This window comes from Astatotilapia calliptera, chromosome 19 (assembly GCF_964374335.1).
Source record: "Astatotilapia calliptera chromosome 19, fAstCal68.1, whole genome shotgun sequence".
Taxonomy (NCBI): domain Eukaryota; kingdom Metazoa; phylum Chordata; class Actinopteri; order Cichliformes; family Cichlidae; genus Astatotilapia; species Astatotilapia calliptera.
This window is the reverse complement of record NC_137440.1, coordinates 11814444-11839487: the sequence shown is the minus strand read 5'-3', so window position 1 is coordinate 11839487 and position 25044 is coordinate 11814444. Positions and strand designations below refer to the sequence as shown.

Genomic DNA, 25044 nt, shown 5'->3' with positions numbered 1-25044 from the left:
GTCATAATCTCTGCAGAGCTATCCATTTATATCTGAACTTTCTTTCCCACTTTTACGTGCAGAACCTCGATTACGGAGACTTCAGACTGAGCAGAATATATGTTCAGCAGGACAAACTACAGTCGCATGTACACAGTAAAATAACTGTCATGAGCAGTTTGTAAGTCCACAGTTTGTAGGTCATCCCTGGTTTGCCAGTATTTCGTTTCCAGGTTATTCAGTTCTTGTTATTTTTCGTAGTGCTTCTGTAGGTTCTTATGCTTTATTTGACGGCATTATTATTTGTATCTGGTCTTTTAGATCTTCCATTTTTTGTTGGGTTCTCAGTTATTTTGTCATTTCACGTACTGTTGTGTTTATTGTATTCTTCCAGTTTACCCAGCCTCCCGGTGTTTCCTGTGCATTGTCCCTCTTGTGTCTGTTGGGTTTGGATTTGCTTCCATTGTCTGATTAGTTGCAGCTGCATTCCCTGGTGTTTCCCATCTCCCTAATTACCATGTGTGTTTATAGCCCTGTCATAGTTCTTTGATGAATCATTCCTCATCCATCATCTACAACGGGTAAAGTACTATCTGAACAACTCACCAATTTTCAAAGTAAATATATTTCTAAAGCTGATGTTGACGTTAAATTCTCACCGGATGTCTGTAACAACCCATCTAATCCACATCCATAGAAAAAAATCAAACCATAGATGTCCATGAATGAAGTTATGTGTTTGCACAAAAGGCTTTGTTGGTCATACCAGCTTCCCCTCCTGTAAGGAGTAACGAGTCACACACATTCAGCTCAGCTGTGATTTTTGGCTCGTTCTTCCACAAAGTCTGCAGGTTGCTGCAGTTCTCCATGGATTCTCAGTTGGAGTCAGTTTATTTTCATTTTTCTGAAACCAGAGTTTCCTCGGCTGTGTTTGGGATCACTGTCTCGCTGAAACATCCACGCTCGTTTCATCTTCATCATCCTGTTAGATGGAAGCAGATTTTTAGTCTCCGTACATTTTTCCATTCATCCTTCCTTCAATTATACGCAGCGTGTCAGTGCTGTATGCTGGAAAACAGCCCCTCACCATGATGTTCCCACCTCCAAGCTTTCCTGCTGGTGTTTTGGGGTGGTATTCAGCGCCCTTTCACCTTCAAACATTTTGCATCTAAATGTTCAGTTGTGGTCTCATCTGACCAGACTAAACTCTCAGGCATGTCTAAATGTTGTTCAGCAAACTTTAAACATATGCTTTACTTTCAGCAGTGGAGTCTTGTGTAGTGAGTGTGCGTACAGGCATGGTGGCTGAGTGTGTTACTTCTTTTGTTTTTTTTACTTTGAAATAATTCTACCTGCCGACTGAGGTCTTTCTGTAGCCACAGGTGCTCCCCGGCTCCTGGACTCTCTTGATCATTCTTTTCACTCTGTTTGAAATCTTGCGGGGAGTTGCTGCTCGTGGTCGGTTTAAGGGGAAATGATGTTCTTTCCACTTCCAGATTATGGCTCCAGCAGTGCTCAGTAGTTTAGAAACCAGTAACCGGTGCCATCAGTATGCTTTTTACCAATAAAGTTGCAAAGGTCTTGAGAGAGTTCAGTGGTTTTACCCATCGTGGGATGTTTTTTGGTAATGAAACACCTGTTTTAAGGACTGAACCAGATTATAGTCATTTGCACTAAGTGGCAGGATTGTGTTCTAACAGCTCAAAGAATTCATGATGTTCCTTTCCTCTTGTGTTCAGCACTTTCCCCCTGTGCCATTTCTTATTTTTATCTGTGGTTTGGTTTCTTTTCTTGTGTGGACTGGTCGAGTTGTTACTGACATTCTGTTTCATGATAACAGCACCTTTAGAAATATATTTCCTTAGAAAATTGGTGTTCAATACTTATTCTGCCTACTGTATGTAAACCTCAGTTCTCACATGTTAACTGTTCATTTTTCTGTTTCTAAATAATTTGTGTGAAGAATCGCTGAACATGACAGTAATTTTGGTGTTGGTGGACTGGAAATGTTTATTTTTGGAGATACATGTTCAGGTTATTTCAGAAAGTAATGTTTTTGAATGAAAATCCAAAATTAAGTGTTTTTAATGATGCAGATAATTAGGACATGCCTACCTTTGCTCTGCTAGCAGTAAGTGAGTTTCCAAGATAAGAGTATGTCTGCTGCCCTGCTCTTGGATGGATGATGTAGTGTCTTCTTGCTAGCTCATTCAATGTCTCCTACAGATGAGCTAGAAGGGTTCGTTTTTATTTTTCAGGCTTTTCTCGCTTTTCTTCAAGTACCTTTATATATGCTCCCCCATTTAATTAAAAAGAACATTTATCTGATCTGGCTTGTTCAGTCCCAAAGCAGAGTGAAATAACTCTGCGAGACAGAGCAGCCCGAGATAACGAGTGAGCGCAAATGTAAAGGGATGTTAACATAATGACAAGGAAAAAATGGAGCTGAAGAAATAAAGAAGAGGCCTGTCGCCTGTTAAAGCCATTTCAGGTAACAATCAGCCTGTCAGTCAGATGCAAAGACAAAAAGAGACTGATGGGACCTGCTGAGTCACCGCCGAATCTCAGGTTTTGTTTACATTCCAAGAGCTTTTTTTCCAGATAGAAATCATGCAATAATAATGCCTGTAATGATATTCAGTGTCGCAGCTGAACAAAGCTGTTATCATTACAAAACCCAGTGATTTTTCAGGTCTGCACACAAATGATTCAGCAGCGTTTCCCAAGAACAAAACGGTCACTGACAGAGGACGGGAGATGATAGCAAAACATTCGAAGTTCAGATAAAATCTGAATCGATTAAATTTGTGGTGAATCCTCACAGAATAGATTGTTGGCATAAATTATTGATTAGATAACAGCCTCAGGCTTTGGAGCAATCTAATAATTGGCTGTTGTATAGCAATGGCTGCTAAAACTTTGTGGAACAGACGTCGATGGAGCAGAGCTCCTATTTGTGTCGGATTCACTGATCCCACTGCCACTCTTTACCTTAATGTTTCTGCACCTCCACTGTTGACTCAGAGCTTAAAATGAACCTCCCACAGTTTGCAGAAGAAAGGTTGCAGATAAAGGTGGGAGCTGCTCCTTTTGATGCTAATGATGTGAGAAATGGGTATCTGTTGCTTCTCTGTAATTGTGGGTCTCAGCATGGCTCAGTGCATTTCCGCTGAGCCCTGAGTTGTTTATCTGCTTTGAGCTGTTGTGATATTAACGTTTTTCCATCTCTTCTGCTCTTCTTCTGTTGTTTCCTGGAAGGTGTTGCCAGGCATACTGCAGAAGCATTGCTGTATCTTACCAGACAGGAACGCAGGTAAGGACCTAACAGATGTCCCCCTCTCCACTAATGACACCACTCACACACAGTGCTGAGATGGAAAGCGAGAGCCAGTCTGTGAGAGTAATGAGCAGGCTGTGATCCCGGGGAATGGCGACTCAGTGGGGGGGTCATATTTGTCTGCGTGCTCTACATCTCGGAGCTGACCATGTTTCTCACATAGTGTTGACCTGCCCTGACCTCACTGTTTGGCCACAAACTGCTCACTTTATCCTTCTTACATAAAATTATTCTTTTCCCACCTCACTGCTACCCCTAGCAACATTAACATGTGTCAGATCTGATGGGGTTCTCTGTGTGGATTAACTTTCTCTACCTACATGCCTGAGGGAAGGGAAAAGTTGGGGGAGCAGTTGTTGGAACGTGTGATGGTGATGGGCTTCTTCACATCGTTGCAGGTGTGAAGAGGTTGCTGATGAAATTGAAGAGCAGGGAGATATACTCAGGTACCTGGCCGCAGCTTTCACAATAATGACTTTTCTTCTACCTCTGTGTGCGTTTTTTCCTTCGACTGCACCGAGACTGCATGCACATGCATCCCACTAACAAAAGCTCGTTAGTGCTACTCTGATGTGAATTTATCAGCGCCGTGGACATTTTGACACGTTAACATCAACTCCCTCTGCTGTTATGCACTTTGTACCTTCTGTTTGTCTGACACATGGCTCGAAAGCTACCTGCCCGACTTTTCAAGGTGGGACCAGAGATGGGCAGTAACACGTTACTGTAATCCGATTACTTTTTTTGAGTAACGAGTAAAGTAAGGGATTACTATTGAAAAAACGGTAATTAGATTACCGTTACTTTCCCGTAGGAACGCTGCGTTACTAAAACAGTGATTTTGCAAGAATGTCTCATGACAGTGAGGTAAGCAAGTGTGACGTTCGTGACAACAGCTGTGTGCAGATCAACAGTGGATCATATATCGAGTACGGGAGAGAGTATGAGCGTGCAGCGTTTAAAGTGTGGAAGTACTGACCTTACTTTAAGTCTGATTCCATAAAAAGTGACAAAAACATTAGTGTGCGTTGTGCGTGGGAAGAACTTCTTTTTACAGCGACAAAAACCCCTAAACTTCCAAGCAAGCTCCGAGTGCGCTACCACGTAATCAGAATCAGAATCAGAATACTTTATTATGTAATGGGAAATTCACAGAGAAACTGCTGTATCCTTCCACTGACCGCTGCGGCACACCTGCACCAGGGTAAACCTCCGCCTACCCCACTCCTGCTTTACAGGTGAAAATAGAGCAACAGGACCTCTGAGTCTTTGACTTTATTTTATTTCTGCTGTGTTTTACTTGCATCTATTTGAAAGACTGAGTGTAAACACACACACAAAAAAATAAAATTTATGTGCTGGAATGTGCAGAAAATAGGTTTAAGTATTAAACAAATTTCTTCCAGTCAGAGAATGTTGCATATAATTAAATTTTTGCTTGATGCATAAAGTTAAAAGATTAAAACTAATAAAACAAGTTTTAAAAGGAGACTTTTCCATTTGATTACATTTTGTATGATGGATTATGTAGAAAAAGTAGAATTGGGCTGAGAGAGCTATCACTTTATCACCTATTCAGGTTGTAAATCATGTTTTTAAAAAGTAACTAAGTAATTAATTACTTTTGAAAATAAGTAATCAGTAAAGTAACGGGATTACTTTTTTGGGGAAGTAATTAGTTACTGATTACTTTTTTCAAGTAACTTGACCAACACTGGGTGGGACACATGTGCTTAAGAGTAGAGCGAGGGCACAGCAACCTTGGGGAAAGAGAGACCTGGCAACGTACAAGTTTCAGCTGATGGCCTGAATTATAGCTGATCGCTGTGAGTGATTTGTTGCAGCGTGAAATTAATGTTTGATGGTCCATATAGACAAGATTATCTGCACTTAAGCAGATAAGGAAGTTTACAAACCTGTGAACCACTAGTTGTAGTTTTATTCTGAGCATAAATGTTCCACTCTCATCCACAGGATCTCCTTGCTCAAAGGATGCCAGATAGGTGATGCTTGCAGGCATGTGGCAGCCCTCTTTTTATATTAGGGAAATGTTTTTTTTAAAAAGAGTCAACGTCCACATCTTAATAAGTTGCTGTTAGTTGCTTGCAATCACCGCGTGAATATGGAGGACCCCCGGGACACACCTATGCGCTGGTCTTAGAACAAGGTGTCCTGACAGAGTGAGCACACATTAAAATAACCGTATAATAACCTTATTAATATGGATATCTCTGAAACCATTCCACTGAGGGTTCCAGAGACACTTGTCTGGGATACAGAGTTCATTTCATGATGTTTGCATCTGTGTTTGTGTGTCTACAGTACCTTGACAACAGTATTACTTCCCCCCAAAAACTCCATTTCATAAAAAAACACAAAACAAAATGCACACACAGAAAAAAAGTCATTGCCTTTCTCTGCAAATGTCTTCGTTCTGAAAGATGGCGCTGTCAAGAAGACACAGTGCAGAGCGCTTCTCCTGAATCCTCGGCGGCGCCACATCAACAAACCTCTGATTTTCTGAGAAGCACCTCCACCAAAGTTCACCGATCATTCAGCCACAGGTTCCATCTCAAATGCGAGTCAGAGGTTTTGCAGATTAATGTCTACCTTGGCATCCTGTTTCCATGGCAACACAAGGTGCCAGTAGACGATACTGTATTTTGTCATCTCTCCAGCGACAGGACGATGTAGTGCTAGTGTGTTTGCATATGCTAAACAGATGGCATAAATGAATACAGGCACTGAGTGAGGACGCTCTCCAGCGAGTTCGTCCGTACTGAGTCGGGCCGCCTGAGGTGCAGCGTGAGTGGAAACACTCGGTGTAGGGCTTGGATTAGAAGAGCACAGAGTAAGAAGGGCGAATGTTTCGAGGAGGAAGTAATGCCCATAAAAAGACTGATATCTCCAACACAGATGCTGCACTGTGTGTATGTGTGTTTTCGTGTCCTGGTGCATGCGCTCAGCTCTGGTATACTTCACTGAGCGAGGGGCGCCCTCTCCTGGGCGGCTTCACTCCTTGTGGAAATCCACCTCGTCCTCAGAAACACTTTTCTCATCTGTCCCCGGCTTCTGCTCGGTGAAAGCCGGTGCGTAGAAGCTGGAAGGATGAGGCTTATCGTAATCTGAGACTCTCACTGTTATCAGCGTGTCCCTCTGCTCCTGCAGTACTCCATGAGCAGAAGCCCTTGTGCTGATGAGCACTCAGCATTTCTATGCCACACATTCACAGATTTGTCCTATTTATAGACATTAATTAGCGTGAGACTGTTTCAACATTCATATCTGTACTCCTATTATCATCTCGTACTATCCCAGGTTTAAAGACACTTGCCAATTCGTACTCTGGCATTGTAACTAAACGCTCCTTTTATGTGATTCTCTATAAAACCTCCATATTTGACTTTAGCAACTGGTACATAAACTGGTTCGATCTTCACATCCACTGAATGAGTTTTAGGATGATTTTGTTGTAGATGGCATGTTTACGGTGTCTTGCATTGCTCTCGCTTTTCTCTCTTTTGCAAACATTTTACGATCGCTGAGGTTTGTGCAAAGCTTTCTTTCTGGGAAGCCCGTCTAATCAGAATCAGAATACTTTATTGATCCTTAGGGGAAATAATTTTTCATTACAGTGCTCCATTATAAACAAACATTAACAAAGACAGACAATACACTAACTAAGAATAGCACAATATATACATAAAAGTCACAACACACAAACGTCTATCAGCCTTTGCAGCGTTTGGACACTTAATGTTTTGCATCCATTCATATTTAGTTTCCTCGAGCTTCACGAGACTCTCTAACAGTATCTCACACACACACACACACACACACACACACACACACACACACACACACACACACACACACACACACTTCCACTACTCATTCTCAGTTTTCACCCCAAGTCTTCTGCATTTTATTAGTAGAAAATTAGCTGTTAATAATAGTAATAAATATTCCTACATATAGATGTTCACTTACCTTATTAAACACAATTTTAAATGCATGAATTGATAGCAGTAACACACACAAGCCCATCATATTTTGTATGAGAGCAGTAAGGAAAATCATTATCATGGCATGTATAAAACAGACCAACTTTACAGCAGGTGTTATGTTGAGATAGAAAACATGTATGGGTGATGTACGGTCATCTACCAATCGGAAGGTTGAAGGATCGATTTCCCAGCTTTTTCCAGTCTGGATGTCAAAGCATCGTTGAGCACGATACTGAACCCTGATGCATCCGTCAGAGTGTGGATGTGTATTCAAATATCAGACTAAGTACAAGAAAGATGAAGACAAACAGCACCTGTATGAATGTGTGTATGATTGGGTGAATGAGGCTTGTTGTAAACAGTGCTTTGAGTGTTTTGGTCTCAAGATGTTATTCGATTGGCAGAGAAGATTCTAAACAGTAAATTCATGCGTACACTTGAAATTGGGCACATTTCAAGTTCAAGCTATCTGCACCGCATGAGAAGTTTCTGATGCGTCTCCGTCTAAAACAGCTAAAGTCCCTGAACTACATGAGCTGATAGCATTACTCTTCACTTTATGTGAGTCACAGCATGTCCATCTTAATGCTTCTTGTCCCGCCTGAGCTTCTCCGTCCTATGTGAATCTCACTGACACCGGAGTGAATCAGCAGCTGCTCTGTTAGCTTTCGTAATTAACGGGCAGGCTGTCCCTTTCCGTGTGAGTGTGCCCGGCCTGTTTTCCTAAATGCGCGCACACACACACTGGACACGTGCACAGCCGGCCGCTGCACACATGGTGTCCTTCAACACACTTGATATCAGTCTGCAGCAAAGCGAGACAACGAGGGAGAGCCTGTCTCCTTCTGATGGCTCTCAGATACCTCGATGGCAGGTCTGTATATCACACCTGCTCATCAGAAGGAAACTCACAGAGAAAATTACTTGGAAAAAAATACAAATACTGCATTTTGAAAGGAGCTAATAAGTGAATGCTGACGGCATGTGTGTGCATGTGCACATGTTTGGACATCTTTCTGAGGACAAAAGTAGCATGCTAGTTTACTTGTGGGGACCAACGGTCACTTATGGTAACAAAACGCCCGTCACCCAACTTTGAAGGCTCAAAATGTGATTTTAGTGTCAGGGTTACAATTAGGTTTAGGCTGAGGGTTAGGACTTAGGGTTAGAGTAGCTAGGGAAAGCATTATGTCAATGAGATGTCCTCACTAAGATATGAAAGTGTGCGCGTGCTGGAGGACATCAGCAGCTTTCTCTTGCCTGCTAAACTTTCAGCTGCTATAGATTATTAAACCCGATTCTTTGATCCCCATGATAGAACAGAGAAAACCCGACTCGGTGGTCAAAACATTTATAATTCTTTAATCAATCATCTTCGGGAAGAGAGAGCCCTGCACAGCCCAAAGCCAGTTGCAGAATCTCTAACATTAGAAGCTAAAAATGTGTCTCTCATAGGTGTTATTTTGGTCACACACAGCCTCGATACAAACAACTCCTTATATGTTACTAGTTCCTGTTTTTATTTATATGCTTGTACAGCTCTACACTAACTTCCTGTTTTCCAGTCTGGCTGAGCACTTAGTCTGAGTCAAACTGGCCTTGCTTTACAAGCTTTTATTACTAAAATACATAAAACAATATAATCAATAATAAGCATTAACAATATGTTTATTCCTTAACAAGATGATAATGAGTCCTACACTATCTCCCCTCCTCAGCTTTTCCCACTTCCTACTGTTAGTCCAGACCCTCGACACTCGCCTCCTCCCACTCTCCTGCTCTCTCCTCCTCTGCACTCCCCCCCAGTGTAGCCACTGAACTGTTGCAGGAGTAGACTGTAGTTCCTGGCAACGTCCTCCACGTCCGTGCAGCAAGTTGATCATAAACAAATGTGACACAGAAACATAATGTATTAGAGAGAAACTCTGCTCCACTGTTTGAAGGTCTCCCACGAGGTGTCAGAGATCTCCAAAGTGGGACATGCTGGTCAAGTTGAATATTCATTATGCAAACCCTGAATTTAAGTTCCTGTGAGTTCAGGAACATTTCAGTGTCTTGTGGTCAAGATGCCGTTCAGCACACTGTGGCCATAGTTTCTTTGTGTGTGTGTGTGTGTGTGTGTGTGTGTGTGTGTGTGTGTGTGTGTGTGTGTGTGTGTGTGTGTGTGTATTTGCGCTGAATGCACACATTATGGAAACGTGTTCGTAATAGCAACAGGGCGATTGCTTCTGGTGTTGAATATTTACAGACAACTTCATGCTGCTTGTGCTGGCAGTTGTCACCTCACATATTGGAGCTCATTAACTTCATCTTCACCCTGGCATCAGCTCACACAGTCACCAGGAAGTGGCCACTAGGTGACCCTGCAGACTGTGCACAGGCACACTTGCAGATTCTTTAAAGGATCTCAAAAAAAATCAGTAAAAATCCCAAACTGTGCTGGCAGAAGGTTCTTCCAGCTGTTACTACTCACCTCTACTTAACTGTGTGAGGAACTGCGAGCCAAAAACCTGACTGTCTGGAATGCATGCTCTCTACAAGCAACGACTGCACTGAAGTGCATGTCTTTCACAAGCTAAGCACGACGATCGCTGTGACTATGGGACTGGATTTGCAGACCGTAATTGTGGAAACTAATTATTATTTTTCTAATCTAATAAAAGATAAATATATAAAAATGTTGACTATTCAGTACCTCCCGTGTTTTCCCGACATGTACATGGTGGAAAAAAAATACTATTTGTTGTGTCATTGGACAGTGTTGCACTCTCGGTGTGTAGCTGTGTGCAGCCCACTTACCTGGCATGAATGTGTTTCAGTATGTGCTGCATCTGTCTGTGGGGACTCCTGTCATTGAATTGTATAGTATATGACTGGAGGACAGCTGGTCTCCGTGGACTGTCTGTCTCAGCTTGTCCCTGACATAATGGGCAAGCTGGGAGAAAGCTTTGATTTAACGCTGAGTACTCACTTCCAGCTTGCTCGTTAATGGATGAATGACGGTGGCAGGAAGTGAAGGAAATGGGAGGTTCTCCCTGTTTCTGTGCTGACAAACCTTTAATTCCTTTTAATAAACTCTCCTTCCCCCTTTGCCTTTTTAATCAGAAGTCACACACACACATAATCATAGTTTATGATGACACACTGCACTCACAAACATCAGTTCACAGCCTTATTCTAACTAATGGGAGACGTAGATGGAGCTGTCGACTCTATCCAGACACTCAGTTATACCTTTAATTCTGCATGGAGACCGGTTGCCCTGTAAGACGGGAGCATCTCATACCTGCTGAAGCTGAATGAACTGAATAATTAAGCATAAAACAAGTGAGACTACTAATACTTTGATGCTGCATTAGCGATCATTGCATGCTTAATGTTCAATTTAATGCATGCAGGTAGCATGGCCAATACTGTATATGCAAGAAGAAAGAAAACACGTATAGACGTTTTTCATTCCATAAGGAAATTTTAGGAAAAGCTGCCGCCTACTTCCTGCATGTCTCCGTGGAATAGCTTGAGAAAAAAATTGGGGTCACACGGTGACAGAGAGGGGTGATTGTAAAAGCTTATCAGAAATCTGTGTAGTGCTTGACCAGATAGATCATCCGAAGAAAGTCGGCCAGAGTCTGTGTGTGCACGGAGGTGATAGTGAGAAGTAGCTTCAAGCCGCCAGGCTGGGCTCTAATGGAACGTTTCACAGCATGTGTGTAGCGTTCAGCATCCCTGTCTGTCTGTGCAGCTCTCTCCTCAGTGGAGTCCTGTTGTCTCTGATTATGTGCAGGTTTCCTATTGGCTGGCATTTTAAAATAATAAAGACCTAGAGTTGGTACTTCCTCTCTGCTGTTTGCAAGGACATCGTTTTCTCTCTAGCTGAGTTTAAAAGTTCACTGTTGAGACTGAAAAAAGGTCATTCATCAAATTAATTGACTCAATTATTTTCTTAGTGCAACATAATGCAGAATTTTTTTTTTGCTACGCTAACAATATTATAGAAAGTATAATAACTACTTTCATCATAATTTATTATTTTATAGCTGACATAGATTAATTTAAATTATTAAATCACGTTTTATTATTTCTCCACTTAACTGTAACCAAACCTGTGATCCTTGGTTAGCAGAACCTAACAAGATTTATGTAAAAGGCACTCTCCTGATCAGTTTAAATCACATTGTGGGGCAGAAACAGAAAACTTCAGTCCTCCTCGGAAGCAGAGCCTGCTTAATGTAGCTGAGATGAGAAATATTCAAAGACTGTACATAAAAGATAAACACAACTAGCAAAATTTTGAAGTCTTGACTGTCAGTTTATGGCAGCATTTTTTATTTTCACCAAAATGAGAAACCATGCATACATATACACATGGAGACGACCATCCATCCATATGCTGTGCTACCTGCATCCTGCGAGGTGGCACCTCCATGGATCAGACTTGTTTATCCAACATGTTGCAGGTTGTTCGATTGAATGGAAATATGGGACTTTGGAGGCCAAGTCAACATCTCAGACTTGTTGTTGTGCACCTCAAACCATTCCTGAACCATTTTTGCTTTGTGTCAGAGCACATTATCCTGCTGAGAGAGGCCCACAGCAGTGAATACTGTTTCCATGAAAGGGTGTACGTGGTCCGTAACAGTGCTTAGGTAGGCGGTACGTGTTAACCTAACATCCACGTTGATGGCAGGACCCAAAGTTTCCCAGCAGAACATTGACCAAAGCATCATTCGCTTTCTTCCCATAGTGCATCCTGGTGCCAGGTGTTCCCACCTTCTTCTGTTGCTCCGTGGTCCGGTTCTGATGTTTACATGCTCACTGATGACATTTTCGGCACTCGACAGCTGTCAGCATGGGCACAGTGATGGGTCTGCTGCAGCCCCGTGCACAGCACACTGTGATGCTCTGTGTAATCTGACCTTTCTGTCAGAACCAGCACGAATTTGTTCTGCAGTTTAAGCTACAGAAGTTCGTCTGTTGGATCAGACAACAGGGTCAAGCCTTTGCTCCCCATGCACATCAGTTAGCCCAGGCTGCCCATGACCCTGTCGCTGGTTCACCACTGTTCCATGTTTGGTAGATACTGACCACTGCACACTGGGAACACCCCACATAGTCGTCTGCCCATCACAATCTCAGATCACTCAAATCCTTGCGTCACCCATTTTTCCTGCTTCCAAAACACCAGCTTTGAGGATATAATCTTTACTAATATATCCCACCCACCAACAGGTGCCCTGGTGAAGAGATGATCAGTGTTACTGGTCATAATTTTGTGTCTGATCAGTGTAAATACATATTGGAAAGATGTAATCTACCTCAGACAGAATACCAGTCCATCACAGAAAGATGGACACACATCATTACCTGTAGCCAATTTAAAACCAATGGTTAAGCTCTTATATCGTCTCTTTGATTCTAAATGGAAACACATTTTACAAGATGAAGATTATTCTGCATTAGTGTCATGGCTGTGTGCAGGCGGGCAGGATGAAGGACCCAACATGTAGGACTCAGAAACAGGGAGTAACTTAGTAACTAACCTTAATTCTGGAAACTCTTAAAAACAAAAGTTACAAAAACAAATCAAAACCTCAACTGCAGAACTAGAAACTAGACTGGGATCAGGAACCGGAAGCTAACAGTCACACGCTAGGAAAAACCAACTAGGACATGACGAGAGAGCACACAGCGAACTGAGGGTACGACACGACACCGAGCAGTAGGAAGATGTTGCACACTTTAAAATGAATTGAAACCAGTGTGGCTTTGTGAGTTCACCTTTACTGTATCTGCAAATATATATGTAGACATAGCACAACGTTACACTCTTCTGCAGTCTCACACAACTCTTACAGGCGCACTGCCTTATGGTTAGTGGCTGGGCTTATTTACTCCCGCTAGAGCTGCTCATTTTATGGGATACTCCCTCTTGTGGTGTAACGGAGGAATAACTACCCTTCCTGCACTATGTCATTTTTGGAGACTGGGGCACACATTATTTTACAACAATCAAAGAAAATACATATTTGAACAATCAGAACAATTTAACTAACTATAATATTGTAACTAAAGATTATTGGGGGTGGGGTGTCCTGTTTTGTCCACAATGTCTTTCTTGTCCTTACAAAGATTAGACACTAAATACAGACGTGAACAGTTGAGAGACACAAATGACACTAATGACACAGACGAGACGGGGAGAGCGAAACAGAACACATAGACATGAGACCTGGACCTTCAAAGTAAAACAGGAAATACAACAGGCACACACAGACACCAGCTTAACACTAACACATCAGACATGGCAACAGGGAAGGAACATGTGGGCAGGTAAAGGGACGCAGGCTCGACACAGAACAGAGGGAGCTTAAATACAAAACAGAACAAGGCAACAAGCATGAACCTGAAACATAAGATAATCAAAACCACTGAGTCCACAGACTCAGGACCGAGACAGACAGACTTAAATCCAGCAACTGAGAGATGCGTTTGCTGAGGTCAGCGTTGGTGCCATTTTCTCAGAGTCCTGTACTATCAAGCCTCTTTTGAGAGGGGTCGGTGATTATAAAGAACACATGTTTCAGGTACCTCCCTTTCTAGACTGGGAAACTACTTTCTTTTATATACCATGTATGGTATCATTTCTGAAAGCAGAGACAGAAAACAAAGAAGGACATTTTGATGAACCTCCTCTTTACAGCACAAACTACTGTAGCCTAGAAAGTTGCACGCCACAACATCCAGATGGGACTGTAAATATTCTGCCAGTTACTTTGTCATTGAAGGTTTATGCCTTGAACAGCTGCCTAGTTCAGCCTTAGATGAAAACGTTACATCAAAAATCCCCGTTTGTGCTTTCCACCTCTATTTCTGTCTCTTTGGTTCCCCTGTTGCCCGTCTTGTTGTTGTACCCAATGTTCCGAACATGTTTCTCCCACTGCTGCAATTACACCAAAGCAACGCCATCCATTTCAGCCCTCATTATTAGCACAGCGGCTATGCTGAATAGATGGCAGTCGTTTGGCAGGCCGGAGCTCCCCGAAACCTGGCGAGCGAGTCTAACCGAGCTCCACCTGTTTGTCTGAACCTGCTGCAGGCAAACACTTGTATTTCTCCTGTTTATGCACAGTGTGTTTTATTAGTCTCGTCTCTTTGCATTTATGAGCGCTTGTCTCTCTTTGCTGATGTGTGTGCAACCATTGCCAGCGCTCTAGAATAAGTGAAATATTAAAGCTACACGGGTCGATGTCAATGCAAACATTTGTCTGACCGTGTGCTCTGTCAGGCGTTCAGGTACTCATAACTCACTCTATTAACTTTTACCCAAAGAAACATTTTCTCTGCCTGTCGCCCACCATTCTTATCTTTCTGCTTTTTACCACAGTTCAAATTACATTTTTTTTTGTGCTGTTGCTGTGACAAATAGCAGTGACCGCAACATCGGTTTGTTTTCAGAGGACACACATTATGTGTGGAGGAGTTGTAGCCAGCGGGCGTGAACTGGCTGCGAGCTGTGATTTGATTATCAGCCACAACAAATAGAAGGCAGGAAGTCAAATAGCAACACCTTACACAGTTCTGACCTCAATTCTCTGGTGTGTATTAAAAATAAATGAGTGAAGAATTGAATATAGGTATAGATTAACTTTTGTGTTACCAAATAGAACAACTTTGCTTTTGTTTGGTTTCTTCTATTGCTCTTTCTTTTGGGATATAATGTAGATATAAATGTCGTGCCAGTAGTTAATGCTCTTTGGTCTCTCATTTTGTAACAGACCATCAGTACTGCAGTTGTAGCAAATCATTTTTGAACATTTATCTGCTTCTGCTTCTTTTATCTGCTTCCTTTAGAGTCCTCCACAGCAGATCATCCTCCTCTGTCACACCAACCCTCTACATGTCCTGCTTCACTACATCCGTGAATCTTCTTTCGCTACCTATTTGGTATATGAAACACGTTTTTGTCCATCAATAAAGTTCAGGTTGTTTTTGAAACAGAGGCCAACAAAGCAAACCTTTGGTTTCCTAACTTAATCGGTCGTTAAGTGATGACATGACGAATCCTACTTCCGGGCCTAAAGTAGTCTGCGTTTAATATGGCTTTTGTGTTGTTAACATGTTTAATGTTATCTATTTTCTTCTATGTAATCTCAAAAAGCTCCTAAAACAGTCAGTGATCACTGTTGACCTCCCTCGGCTTTTATTACCGCTAATCATTTATTTAAGCTCAGTTTTTAAAACCTTAGGATGTAACTACAGCCCAGCCCATGCAGCAGTATATGAATGACTCACCTCGTATTGTGGATGGATTATCTCAGTTGTTCTCCTGGCTGAAGTTTGGTCCTTTTACAGCATCCTGCCATGCGATTACATTTGTTCCCGACCACCGAGAACACTCACGTTAACTTTTATCGAGTGGAAAACAAGTTAGCTTGTTTATATTATGCTAACATAGCTGTGTCGCTAGCGGTCACGTAGCACATCATTATATACCAGCTAGCCAAACTTCAGTAACCCTACAAACGTCACTGCTGTTTAGTTTTCTGTCTTCGTTTATGTTGGAAGTGATAACAGAGCTGTACGTTTTAATTTGTTTCCAAAACCCCGGAGTCAGGACATGCTATATTGTATTTAGATAGAAGCTAGCGAGCTAACTTCCTGCTAACTTCTAACTCCGTTAAATGTCATAAATTCCGTTTTCATGGATGCCTGGATGTTAAACTCAATTGTTACACCTGGTAGAGCAGAACGCTGATCATTTTATTAAAGATGAAAGACAGTTTTTCAACTCTCAGTAATGCCATAGTGATCGTTTGATATATGGACCTGCAGCGGAGTTTAGGCCCAGACACGGCTAGTGACGTCAGACTTAACGACTGGATTATTTCCACTTTCACCACCAGCTTCGTTCTGTAACTCTAAGATCAAGTTTCAGCAGAAATGGTTTTTCTTGACATCCATCTGTCTTATGAGTCGGTGATCCATCCTGTCTGATGGACTCTGCAATGACTGCTTTGACTAAGTAGGCCTATCCTGGAAGGGTCATCCTTCATGCAGTTGTGGTAGATGCACTCAAATGACGATCGGGTTTGCCTTGCTCTCTTCTGCTGCTTTCGCTCTTTTGCTGTGTTGTTTTAGTCCTTATCTCCTCTGCAGGTTTCATGCCAGCTTTATTGATAGTCCACCATTCTGCACGATCAGAAGCTGCTTCTTCCCAGCATCCATGTTGATGTGGCATGCTTTCATGCTTACATACATCCTTGAATTTTAACTGTGGGTACCCCTCGTGGCTGGCACCAGTTACCAGTTTTTTTGGGGGATTCTGCCCTCCATGTTTCACATGATCACCGCCTTTGGTTTGCTTGATCAGCCTTTGTATGCTGGCAGTCCGAGCTTGCTGTAGGACCCTGGTGTTTTGATGCATGCTCGATCATCCAGATAAGGAAATCCCAGTATGATGATTCTGATCATCTGGACGTTGTGTTTTCAGTGGAAGAAGACTCAGACCGACCCTGTGATGAAACATCCAGATGGACAGAATCAAATCTGGATATTTTCCAGGTCTCCTGCCACATTTTGTGGTCTTAATATGGCTGATATTTTGCAGTGTTTGAATTTTATGGGATTTAAAACTTTCTCTCGTTCCCTTCTTGTCTCTCATCGACCTTCTAGAACAGCGATCCCCAACCTTTTTTGCGCGACGGACCGGTTCATGCCCGACAATATTTTCACGGACCGGCCTTTAAGGTGTCGCGGATAAATACAACAAAATAAAACTAGTACCGGTACCGAAAAAAAGATTTATTCATAACACATGTGAAAAGACCAAGGAAAACTGAGTTAACGATAAAAACGATAACAAAATAACGCTGAAAACCGATTTTAAAAACCCTGAAAACCATACATTTCACACCTGAGCCTCAACTCTCGCGGCCCGGTACCAAACGACTCACGGACCGGTACTGGTCCGAGGCACGGGGGTTGGGGACTGCTGTTCTAGAATACTCTCAGCCAAATTCACCTCGAGTCTACCATCTGTAGTCTCCACTCTCTGTTGCTTCCTTGCCTGTCTTAACTCTTTGACCATAATGTTTTCTTGGGGTCAGTCCATCGGGGCACTCCTCATCCATCCAGCCAAATGCCATTTGTTGATGATAATTGAATGTGCTTATGCCTAGAGGGAGCAGAAGATCGAGCCCATTCCTCTACTGCTCCCCCTTGAAAATGATAATCAGGAAAACAGCATGGAAATCATCCCTCACACTGTTCATTAGCATTTCTTCAGCTGATGCTGTTTGTTCACTAATGAGAAACACACATGGAGAGACACTTGTTGTTTTCAAGGACACAGAAAGAAAGACATCAGCTGAAGTTCTGACGGACTCGTCTTTGCAATTCAAAGATTTCCTCACATTTTTCTTGACGTGTCATCACTTCTTCTTCTTCTTCCTCTTTATTAGGGAGGTGGGGGAATCGTTCTGTCTGTAGTGATCCCCCGCATCTTCCAACTGTTTCCACATGCAAATCAGCATTTTTGCTTCTTTGGAGAAATCCTCTGAAAATACCTTTTTCAAGGTTGCAGGGTGAGTGGCTCAGTTTATTTCAGCTTAGAAAAATAAACCAGACACAACAGAGTATAGAGACATTTCTCATTTCTTTGTAATTGAATTGAATTTTTTTGGACTTCAATAAAAACTAATAGCAGACTTGCATGACAAATTCTCGATATAACAACATCAATAGCAAGGTGTGAAGCTGTAGCTTACAGTGACGGTCCTTTAAAGAGTGATGACAGGAAGTTAAATAGGAGAGGACGGGTGTGTGCTGTTTCAGCTCTGAAGCAGAGCGATGTCGGGAATAACTGGGCGGCATCATCACCCTCTCTTTCTGTAATGATGTCCTGCCTGCCTGATAGGCCTTAAGGCCAGAGTCAGACCTCCAACTGGCCAGATGATAAAGGACGACCTCATTCCACAGCTCGTCGCAATGAGTCACTGCTCAGGGTTAAAGCTGAGTCTGTATTTGAGAAGAAGTGGCACGAGGAGGTCTTGTTCGCGAGTGATGGGAGAAGGGAGCCGGAGATCGACAGAGCGATTGGGGCTGCAGCTGCAGTAATGCGGACGCTGCAGCGGTTCGTCGTGGTGAAGAGGGAGCTGAGTGTAAATTTACCGGTCGATCTACGTCCCTACCCTCACCTATGGCCACGAGCTGTGGGTAGTGACCAAAAGAACGAGATCGCGGATACAAGTAGCGGAAATGAGCTTCCTCCGAAGGGTGGCTAGCCTCTCCCTTAGAGATAGGAGAGGTTTGGCCATCCGGGAGGGGCTCAGAGTAGAGCCGCTGCTGCTCCACATCGAAAGGAGCCAGCTGAGGTGGTTCGGGCATCTGACAAGGATGCCTCCTGGGCGTCTCCTGGGTGAGGTGTTCCAGGCATGTCCCACCGGGAGGAGGCCCCGGGACAGACCCAGGACATGCTGGAGAGATTATATCTCTCAGCTGGCCTGGGAACACCTTGGTGTTCCCCCGGATAAGCTGGAGGAGGTGGCTGGGGAGAGGGAGGTCTGGGCCTCTCTGCTTAGGCTGCTGCCCCCGCGACCCGGCCGCGGATGAAGATGGATGGATGGATGGAGCAGACAGAGAGACAGCAGGAAGTTTGGGATTGAAATAGACACCAGATTCATCATCGAACATAATCAACTTTATTTTAAATCCGTCGAAAAGCAGAAGTTAAATGTTTCTGATAATTGATTTATTGAGGAGAAGCTCAGACATGCTCATGTAGGGGACAAATGCTGAAGTTGTCTTTGTGATGAGCGGCAGCATTATCTCGTCAAGACACTAGTGTTGACATTTTTCATTAAGCACTGATGTTCTGTAATCTCATCGCCACACGGGAGATTCAAGAGTTTGACTTGAAAATGTTCTTCAGTCGAAATAAAAACTTGACATTCGGACGTCCAAATCAGATTCCAAAATTTCAACTTCAAACTGGACAACTACACATACGTTGGTGCTCGTTATTAAAGGAGTGAAAGTGAAATGATTATAAAGAGTACTAGAGAAAATTCAGTGGCACTTAATATAAGTGCCAGAGCTTGTTTCGGTTATGTGGATCACCAAAGTCGACGTTAAAAGTGGACGGGCTAAATGTCAGGCTTATAATCTGGCACTTTTTTATAGTGCCGCTGAGGACAAAGAGATGACCGACAGCAGTTGCTCTTTTCAAGCTCTCAGTAGTTCAGAGGCCGCATTGAACTTCATCAAATTGCTTTAGAAAGTAAATCTGCTAGAGTACTCGCTTGATGCTTTATTAATGCTCTGGGAGAGATAACGGGGAGAAGATTATGGAGCAGCAAATTCACTTCCTTTGCTGCTGCGATGCGACAGATGTTTGACAACAGGCTTTCGTTCCCTCCATCCAAACTTCTGTGAGACTCACTGTGATATATCCCTGCTGAGATCAGAGGACGAAGGGATGAAAAAGCATGAACGCATGCACGGAGAAGGCTTTGATATCACGAGGGCTTAGACGTGCGACAAAAGAAGAAGAGCCTATAGTTTGGCATTCCTGAATACAATGTCTGCATATGTAAGGGCCAGAATAATATCTGGGAGGACGGGAGCATGAGGAACATTGTCATTTCGCAGACATGTGAATGTGTTGGTGTTATGACGTTTCACTCTGGAATCACCAAGAAAGTTTGAAAGCAGATCTACAACTCCAAAACTTTCTAAAGTTACTATTCTTAAGTAGGGCTGGACTTCAGAGCTGGGGTGTTTGAGGCTCAGGCGGTGGAGTAGGTGCATGCTAAAGTGCGACTGTGTGTGAGTGTTACATAGAAAGCATTTAGTGTTTGTGTTTGCATGAATGGGTGAACGAGGCACGTTATATAAAGTACTCTGAGTGTTCAAGCAGAGTAGAAAAGTACGATGTAAGAAGCAGAATTTTCAGGGATCTGTGCTTCTATTTGAGTGTTTGTCAGTTTTTACTGTTAGCAGAGAAACTGCTGTGCTGCAGTGCGTAAATGCAGCGTGTACTCTAACCCTGCTGCCCACAGCAGACGTGGTTCTGAAGTGATTCGTACTTGCACCACTTTATCCTCTGACCGTACTCGTTGTTCTGTTTAGGTGTGAAGGGAAAATCATTTCTCTACGATGCAGGCACCAACAGACGCAGCTGTTTGCTCGTTTTTCTCTACTTGTGAAGGGAAATGTTCAAGCTGAGCACATTCATTAGAATTAGAATGTCATTTGATTTTCACATTATATTCATATGACATTAATATTCGAGTAATGAGCTTTTTACTTTTATACTTTGAGTACAAAAGTCAAAAACTCACCAGAGAATGGTTCAACACAAGCGTCGGTACTTCTAGTAAAGCTACAGTTGTATTTTTGACTCCTATCTTTTCAGTTAGCGTAATGAGATGAATATAAGCAGTCATCATGATCACATATGGTGACTGAATGCTGCCGTTTTCTTGGCACAAGCCCTGCAGTTCAGAAATGTGTTTACATATCTATGAAACACACAGTTGTCCAAACTTTTTACTTAATCATTTCTATCACTGGATCCCAGAGAGCTGATTGTTAATCTGGAGGTATCTTTTATCACCACCTTGAGATTCAGTCACATGATCAGAATCAACTTCCTGGGTATGGGATGACTGAGCATACATCAAGACATATGATTGGATATTTCAGTGATGTATTGAATGATGTACCTGCATGGTCTCTTTATCACAAAGTAAATGTCACAGTTAACATATCAAATGAAACATCGTATAACAAAATCTCCAGTTGTTACTGTCCTGGGCCGGTGACCCAGTGTTTTGACTTTTTGTATTATTATTATTATTATTATTATTATTATTATTATCCATCCATCCATTCGCTTCCGCTTATCCTTTTCAGGGTCGCGGGGGGCGCTGGAGCCTATCCCAGCTGTCATAGGGCGAAAGGCGGGGTACACCCTGGACAGGTCGCCAGTCTGTCGCAGGGCTAACACACAGGGGCAGACAACCATTCACACTCACATTCACTCGCACATTCACACCTAGTGGCAATTTGGATTATCCAATTAACCTATCCCCACAAGCTGCATGTCTTTGGATGGTGGGAGGAAGCCGGAGTACCCGGAGGGAACCCACGCAGACACGGGGAGAACATGCAAACTCCACACAGAAAGACCCCGGCCTGATGGTGGAATTGAACTCAGGACCTTCTTGCTGTGAGGCAACAGTGCTAACCACCGTGCCACCGTGCTGCACGGTGGTTAGCATAATATTATTATTGTTGTTGTTGTTGTTGTTGTTATTAATCTTTGTTTTCTTCTGGGTTTTGTCTGACGTCCGTGTGTTCTGTTTTGCGTCCTCCCTGTCTCATGTAATTAGGTGCAGGCATGTCTCCCTCCTGTGCGCCGTTTCCTTGTTACCTTGTGTGTATATTTAGTGTGTGGTTAGCTCTGTTTGTCGTCGGATCGTCTGCTTACCATCCCGTGTTTCTCTGCTTTCATGTTTTCCGGTTGGTTTGGTTAGTTATCCCCAGTCTAGGTCGCTCTTAGTTCTGTTCTAGCTCCGCTTCTGTTCGTGTTTTCACCCCTTCTGGAATAAAGTTCACTCGCATCTCAGCCAGTGGCTGCATTTTGGGTCCTTCTACAACTCCACACGTCTGCTGCTGTAGCCGTGACAGTTATGGGCTAAAAAGATCCAAACATCATCACTGAAAGAGCAAAGTATTACTTCATCAATCCAAACAGTCATTTAATGGATCTTTTTTACTTTGTTTTCTTCTGTCTGTCTTAATCATTTAGCTCTCAAAAACAACCTGCTCTGCATTAATGCAGAAATTTAGCACATGTGACCCAAAGTTATGTAGATGAGACTCTGTCTGTCACTCTACATTATCCTTGATTATTCTCTCTCTTTCTCCCTTTTAGCCAAACAGGTGGAGCAGCACAAAAGAGAAAAAAAGCCTGATGTTTTCATTTTACTGTCTGTGGAAAATTTCAGAGCTTTTACCAACAAATTAAGTGTGGGAAAGAGAAAGTATATTATGTTAGGCTGTTAATTTAATGCAGCCCGTTGAGTCATCTGATTAGAAGAGTCTTGAAGAGTGAGTGATGTTAACAGTGAAGTCATGTCTTTGTAGCCTTTTTCAAAAGACACAACGTTCAGCCAGCATCAGCGGCCACGGAGATATTCTGTAGGAACACCAACTATTTGGATTTATTTATTATATCTGATAACAATCTCCTAAATTGTTGAATAAACCTTATAAATAGTTTGTTAGTTTTCAAATATACATGAAAAGGTACAGATTGAAAGTTGTGTTTTAACAGTCTTATTAAATCTGATGAGACATTGATGTGGGAAATGCAGATCTGCACAGCTGCTAGTTTGATATTCCTGCCGTTATTTCCCCAGCACAGTTGTCTCCGGTCTCTAAAACGAGAGTGCACCAGGTCTTCTCCCGTTAGCTACAAGAGTGAACCCTAAAGACTTCCTCGCTCACACTTTATTAGCAACTGGCCAGTTAGCTGACAGATCTCTGTGGACTGCACGAAAAGAGAACATAGATGCCTCTGTATTTGTCTTAAAGTTGTAGTTGTGCCTCATATTTGAATGACAGGGTGAATTGTGAGCTAACACTACCAAGCTTGATTAGAAAGTTGCATTCATGTGCAATGCACAACAACAGATACCTGCTAATTGGTGCTGAATAAGAAACTAACACAATTCTTTAGTTGTAGTCTGTTTCCCCCGTTAGGGGGTGATCGTGGCTCAAGAGTTGGGAGTTCGCCTTGTAATCAGAAGGTTGCTGGTTCGGTCGTTGTGTCCTTGGGCAAGACACTTCACCTGTTGCCTACTGGTGGTGGTCAGAGGGCCCGGTGGCGCCAGTGTCCGGCAGCCTCGCCTCTGTCAGTGCGCCCCAGGGCAGCTATGGCTACAATGTAGCTTGCCATCACCAGTGTGTGAATGGCTGGATGACTGGTTGTGTAAAGCGCTTTGGGGTCCTTAGGGACTAGAAAAGCGCTATATAAATACAGGCCATTTACCATTCTGCACTACGAGTCATATTATTTATCAGGTCATTTTAATAAAAAATGCTTCAGAAACATCAACCCAAACATGTCAGAGGTCCAGGTCAGGTCAGAGGTAGCGGTCAGACCCAGCAGACACTGAGACTGACCATGTCTCTAAAAAAAGAGATGTAAGATATAAGACCTTCATGGACAGACGTGCATGTCCATTTGAAAGGTAACATCAACAAACTGTACAATAACCTGGAAGTTTGAAACAGCAGCCTAAAGCCTCACTGATGTATGAGTGCATGTTTCTGGTCACAAACAAGGCAACAGACCATTTTGAAGCATGTTTTTTAATCATCGTGTAGTTAATGTGTGACCTGGGTCAGCGTGCTATAATGATGAGGCGAGAGGACGTTAAAGGTGTGTGTGTGTGTGTGTGTGTGTGTGTGTGTGTGTGTGTGTGTGTGTGTGTGTCTCAAATGATGTAACTTCTCCTGTTACAAATTGCGCAAGGTCAGATACAAACCAAATATTGGTTTTCTTGGCCAAGCAGAGGAAGAGCTTGTAGCAGCACTTCTTCTAAAGCAATAGAGCCCAGACAGTCATGAAGACAGATGGAGGTTATCTGTCCCATCTAGCGTGTCCAGCGGCGCGGTCCCAGATAAAGCTCTGCTGGGACCAAAACATGGGGAAATGCACACGGGACTCTCATTAAGACGACAGTAATGGTGTTTCACCGTTGCACACCTGCCTCAGCAGAATGTGCTGGGGATTAGAGCGAGAGAGTTCATTATTGGTGATTCACAGCTTTGGTTTGTCTGCTGCGCTGCATCACAGCTAATCAGTGGAAAGACTCCCCGGCTCTACGTTACCGCATGCTGAAGATGAAGCTCTGATGCAGCTCAAACCTCACTGTGTTCTCCTAATGGTGCACTGACATCTTGAGGAAGTAGATGCGTAAAGAATGCACAAAATACGTCCAAGTTAACGGTAATGGGAAAGTGGCTCGTGCATCATAATGCGTCTGCAGTCGACATCCAATCTGTGGGATTGACGGCTCTCTTTTTGGACGGCACAGACAGCAGGCAGCCTGGCGTACAGCTGCCATCATACTCACAGCAGGAGAGTGTCAAGAGATGAATGTCGATTTGGATCACACGCTGAGCACCTCACAGAATCATCACCTATAGCTAATATGGTGCTCCTTTATAATTAGGTTTTTAACATTAAATAAATATTCCACGTCTGCAGTCCATGCGTTACCCAAGAAGCTGCATCAACATCTATTTAATTTTCTGCACCACCAACCCATACATTACTACACTATTATAAGTTTAACTCAAGCCTACTTTCATCAGAAGGTGACATCTTATCTTTGCCAGTATTTCCAGGCTGCGCCGGGCAGATTATGTAATTCCACAAGCTGACACATCCTCAGCTCGGAGACGGTTTGAACCTCCTGCTTTTAAATTACTTTGTGTCCTTGCCTCACTTTAGGCACAGCAGTGAATAATTTAGCTCTCCGTATTGCTTTTGTCTTTACTGTATGTGTCTGAGGTTGCTGCATGGCAGCGTGAGCACAGGCAGCTTTGATAGGGCTTCAAAGTCTGTGAGATGGCAGACGAAAAGATTCTTAATATCGTATCGTAAATATTGAAAGACTGTTTAAAGATGCTGGATTGTATTCACAT

General features: G+C 42.9%; 1 protein-coding gene across 5 annotated transcripts in view; it reads left to right on the top strand.

Moving 5' to 3' along the window:
* dlgap2a (discs, large (Drosophila) homolog-associated protein 2a) overlaps positions 1–25044 on the top strand; it is a 209580-nt gene that overhangs the window by 9153 nt on the left and 175383 nt on the right. For 4 of the 5 annotated variants that reach the window (XM_080294024.1, XM_080294023.1, XM_080294020.1 and 1 more), the window contains exons 2-3: positions 3238–3292; positions 3715–3762. In XM_080294024.1, the coding sequence (XP_080150150.1) occupies positions 3238–3292; positions 3715–3762 (103 nt within the window). Of the gene's footprint in view, positions 1–530; positions 561–3237; positions 3293–3714; positions 3763–25044 lie in introns of those variants that run through there. The other variant, XM_080294021.1, reaches the window with a different exon arrangement.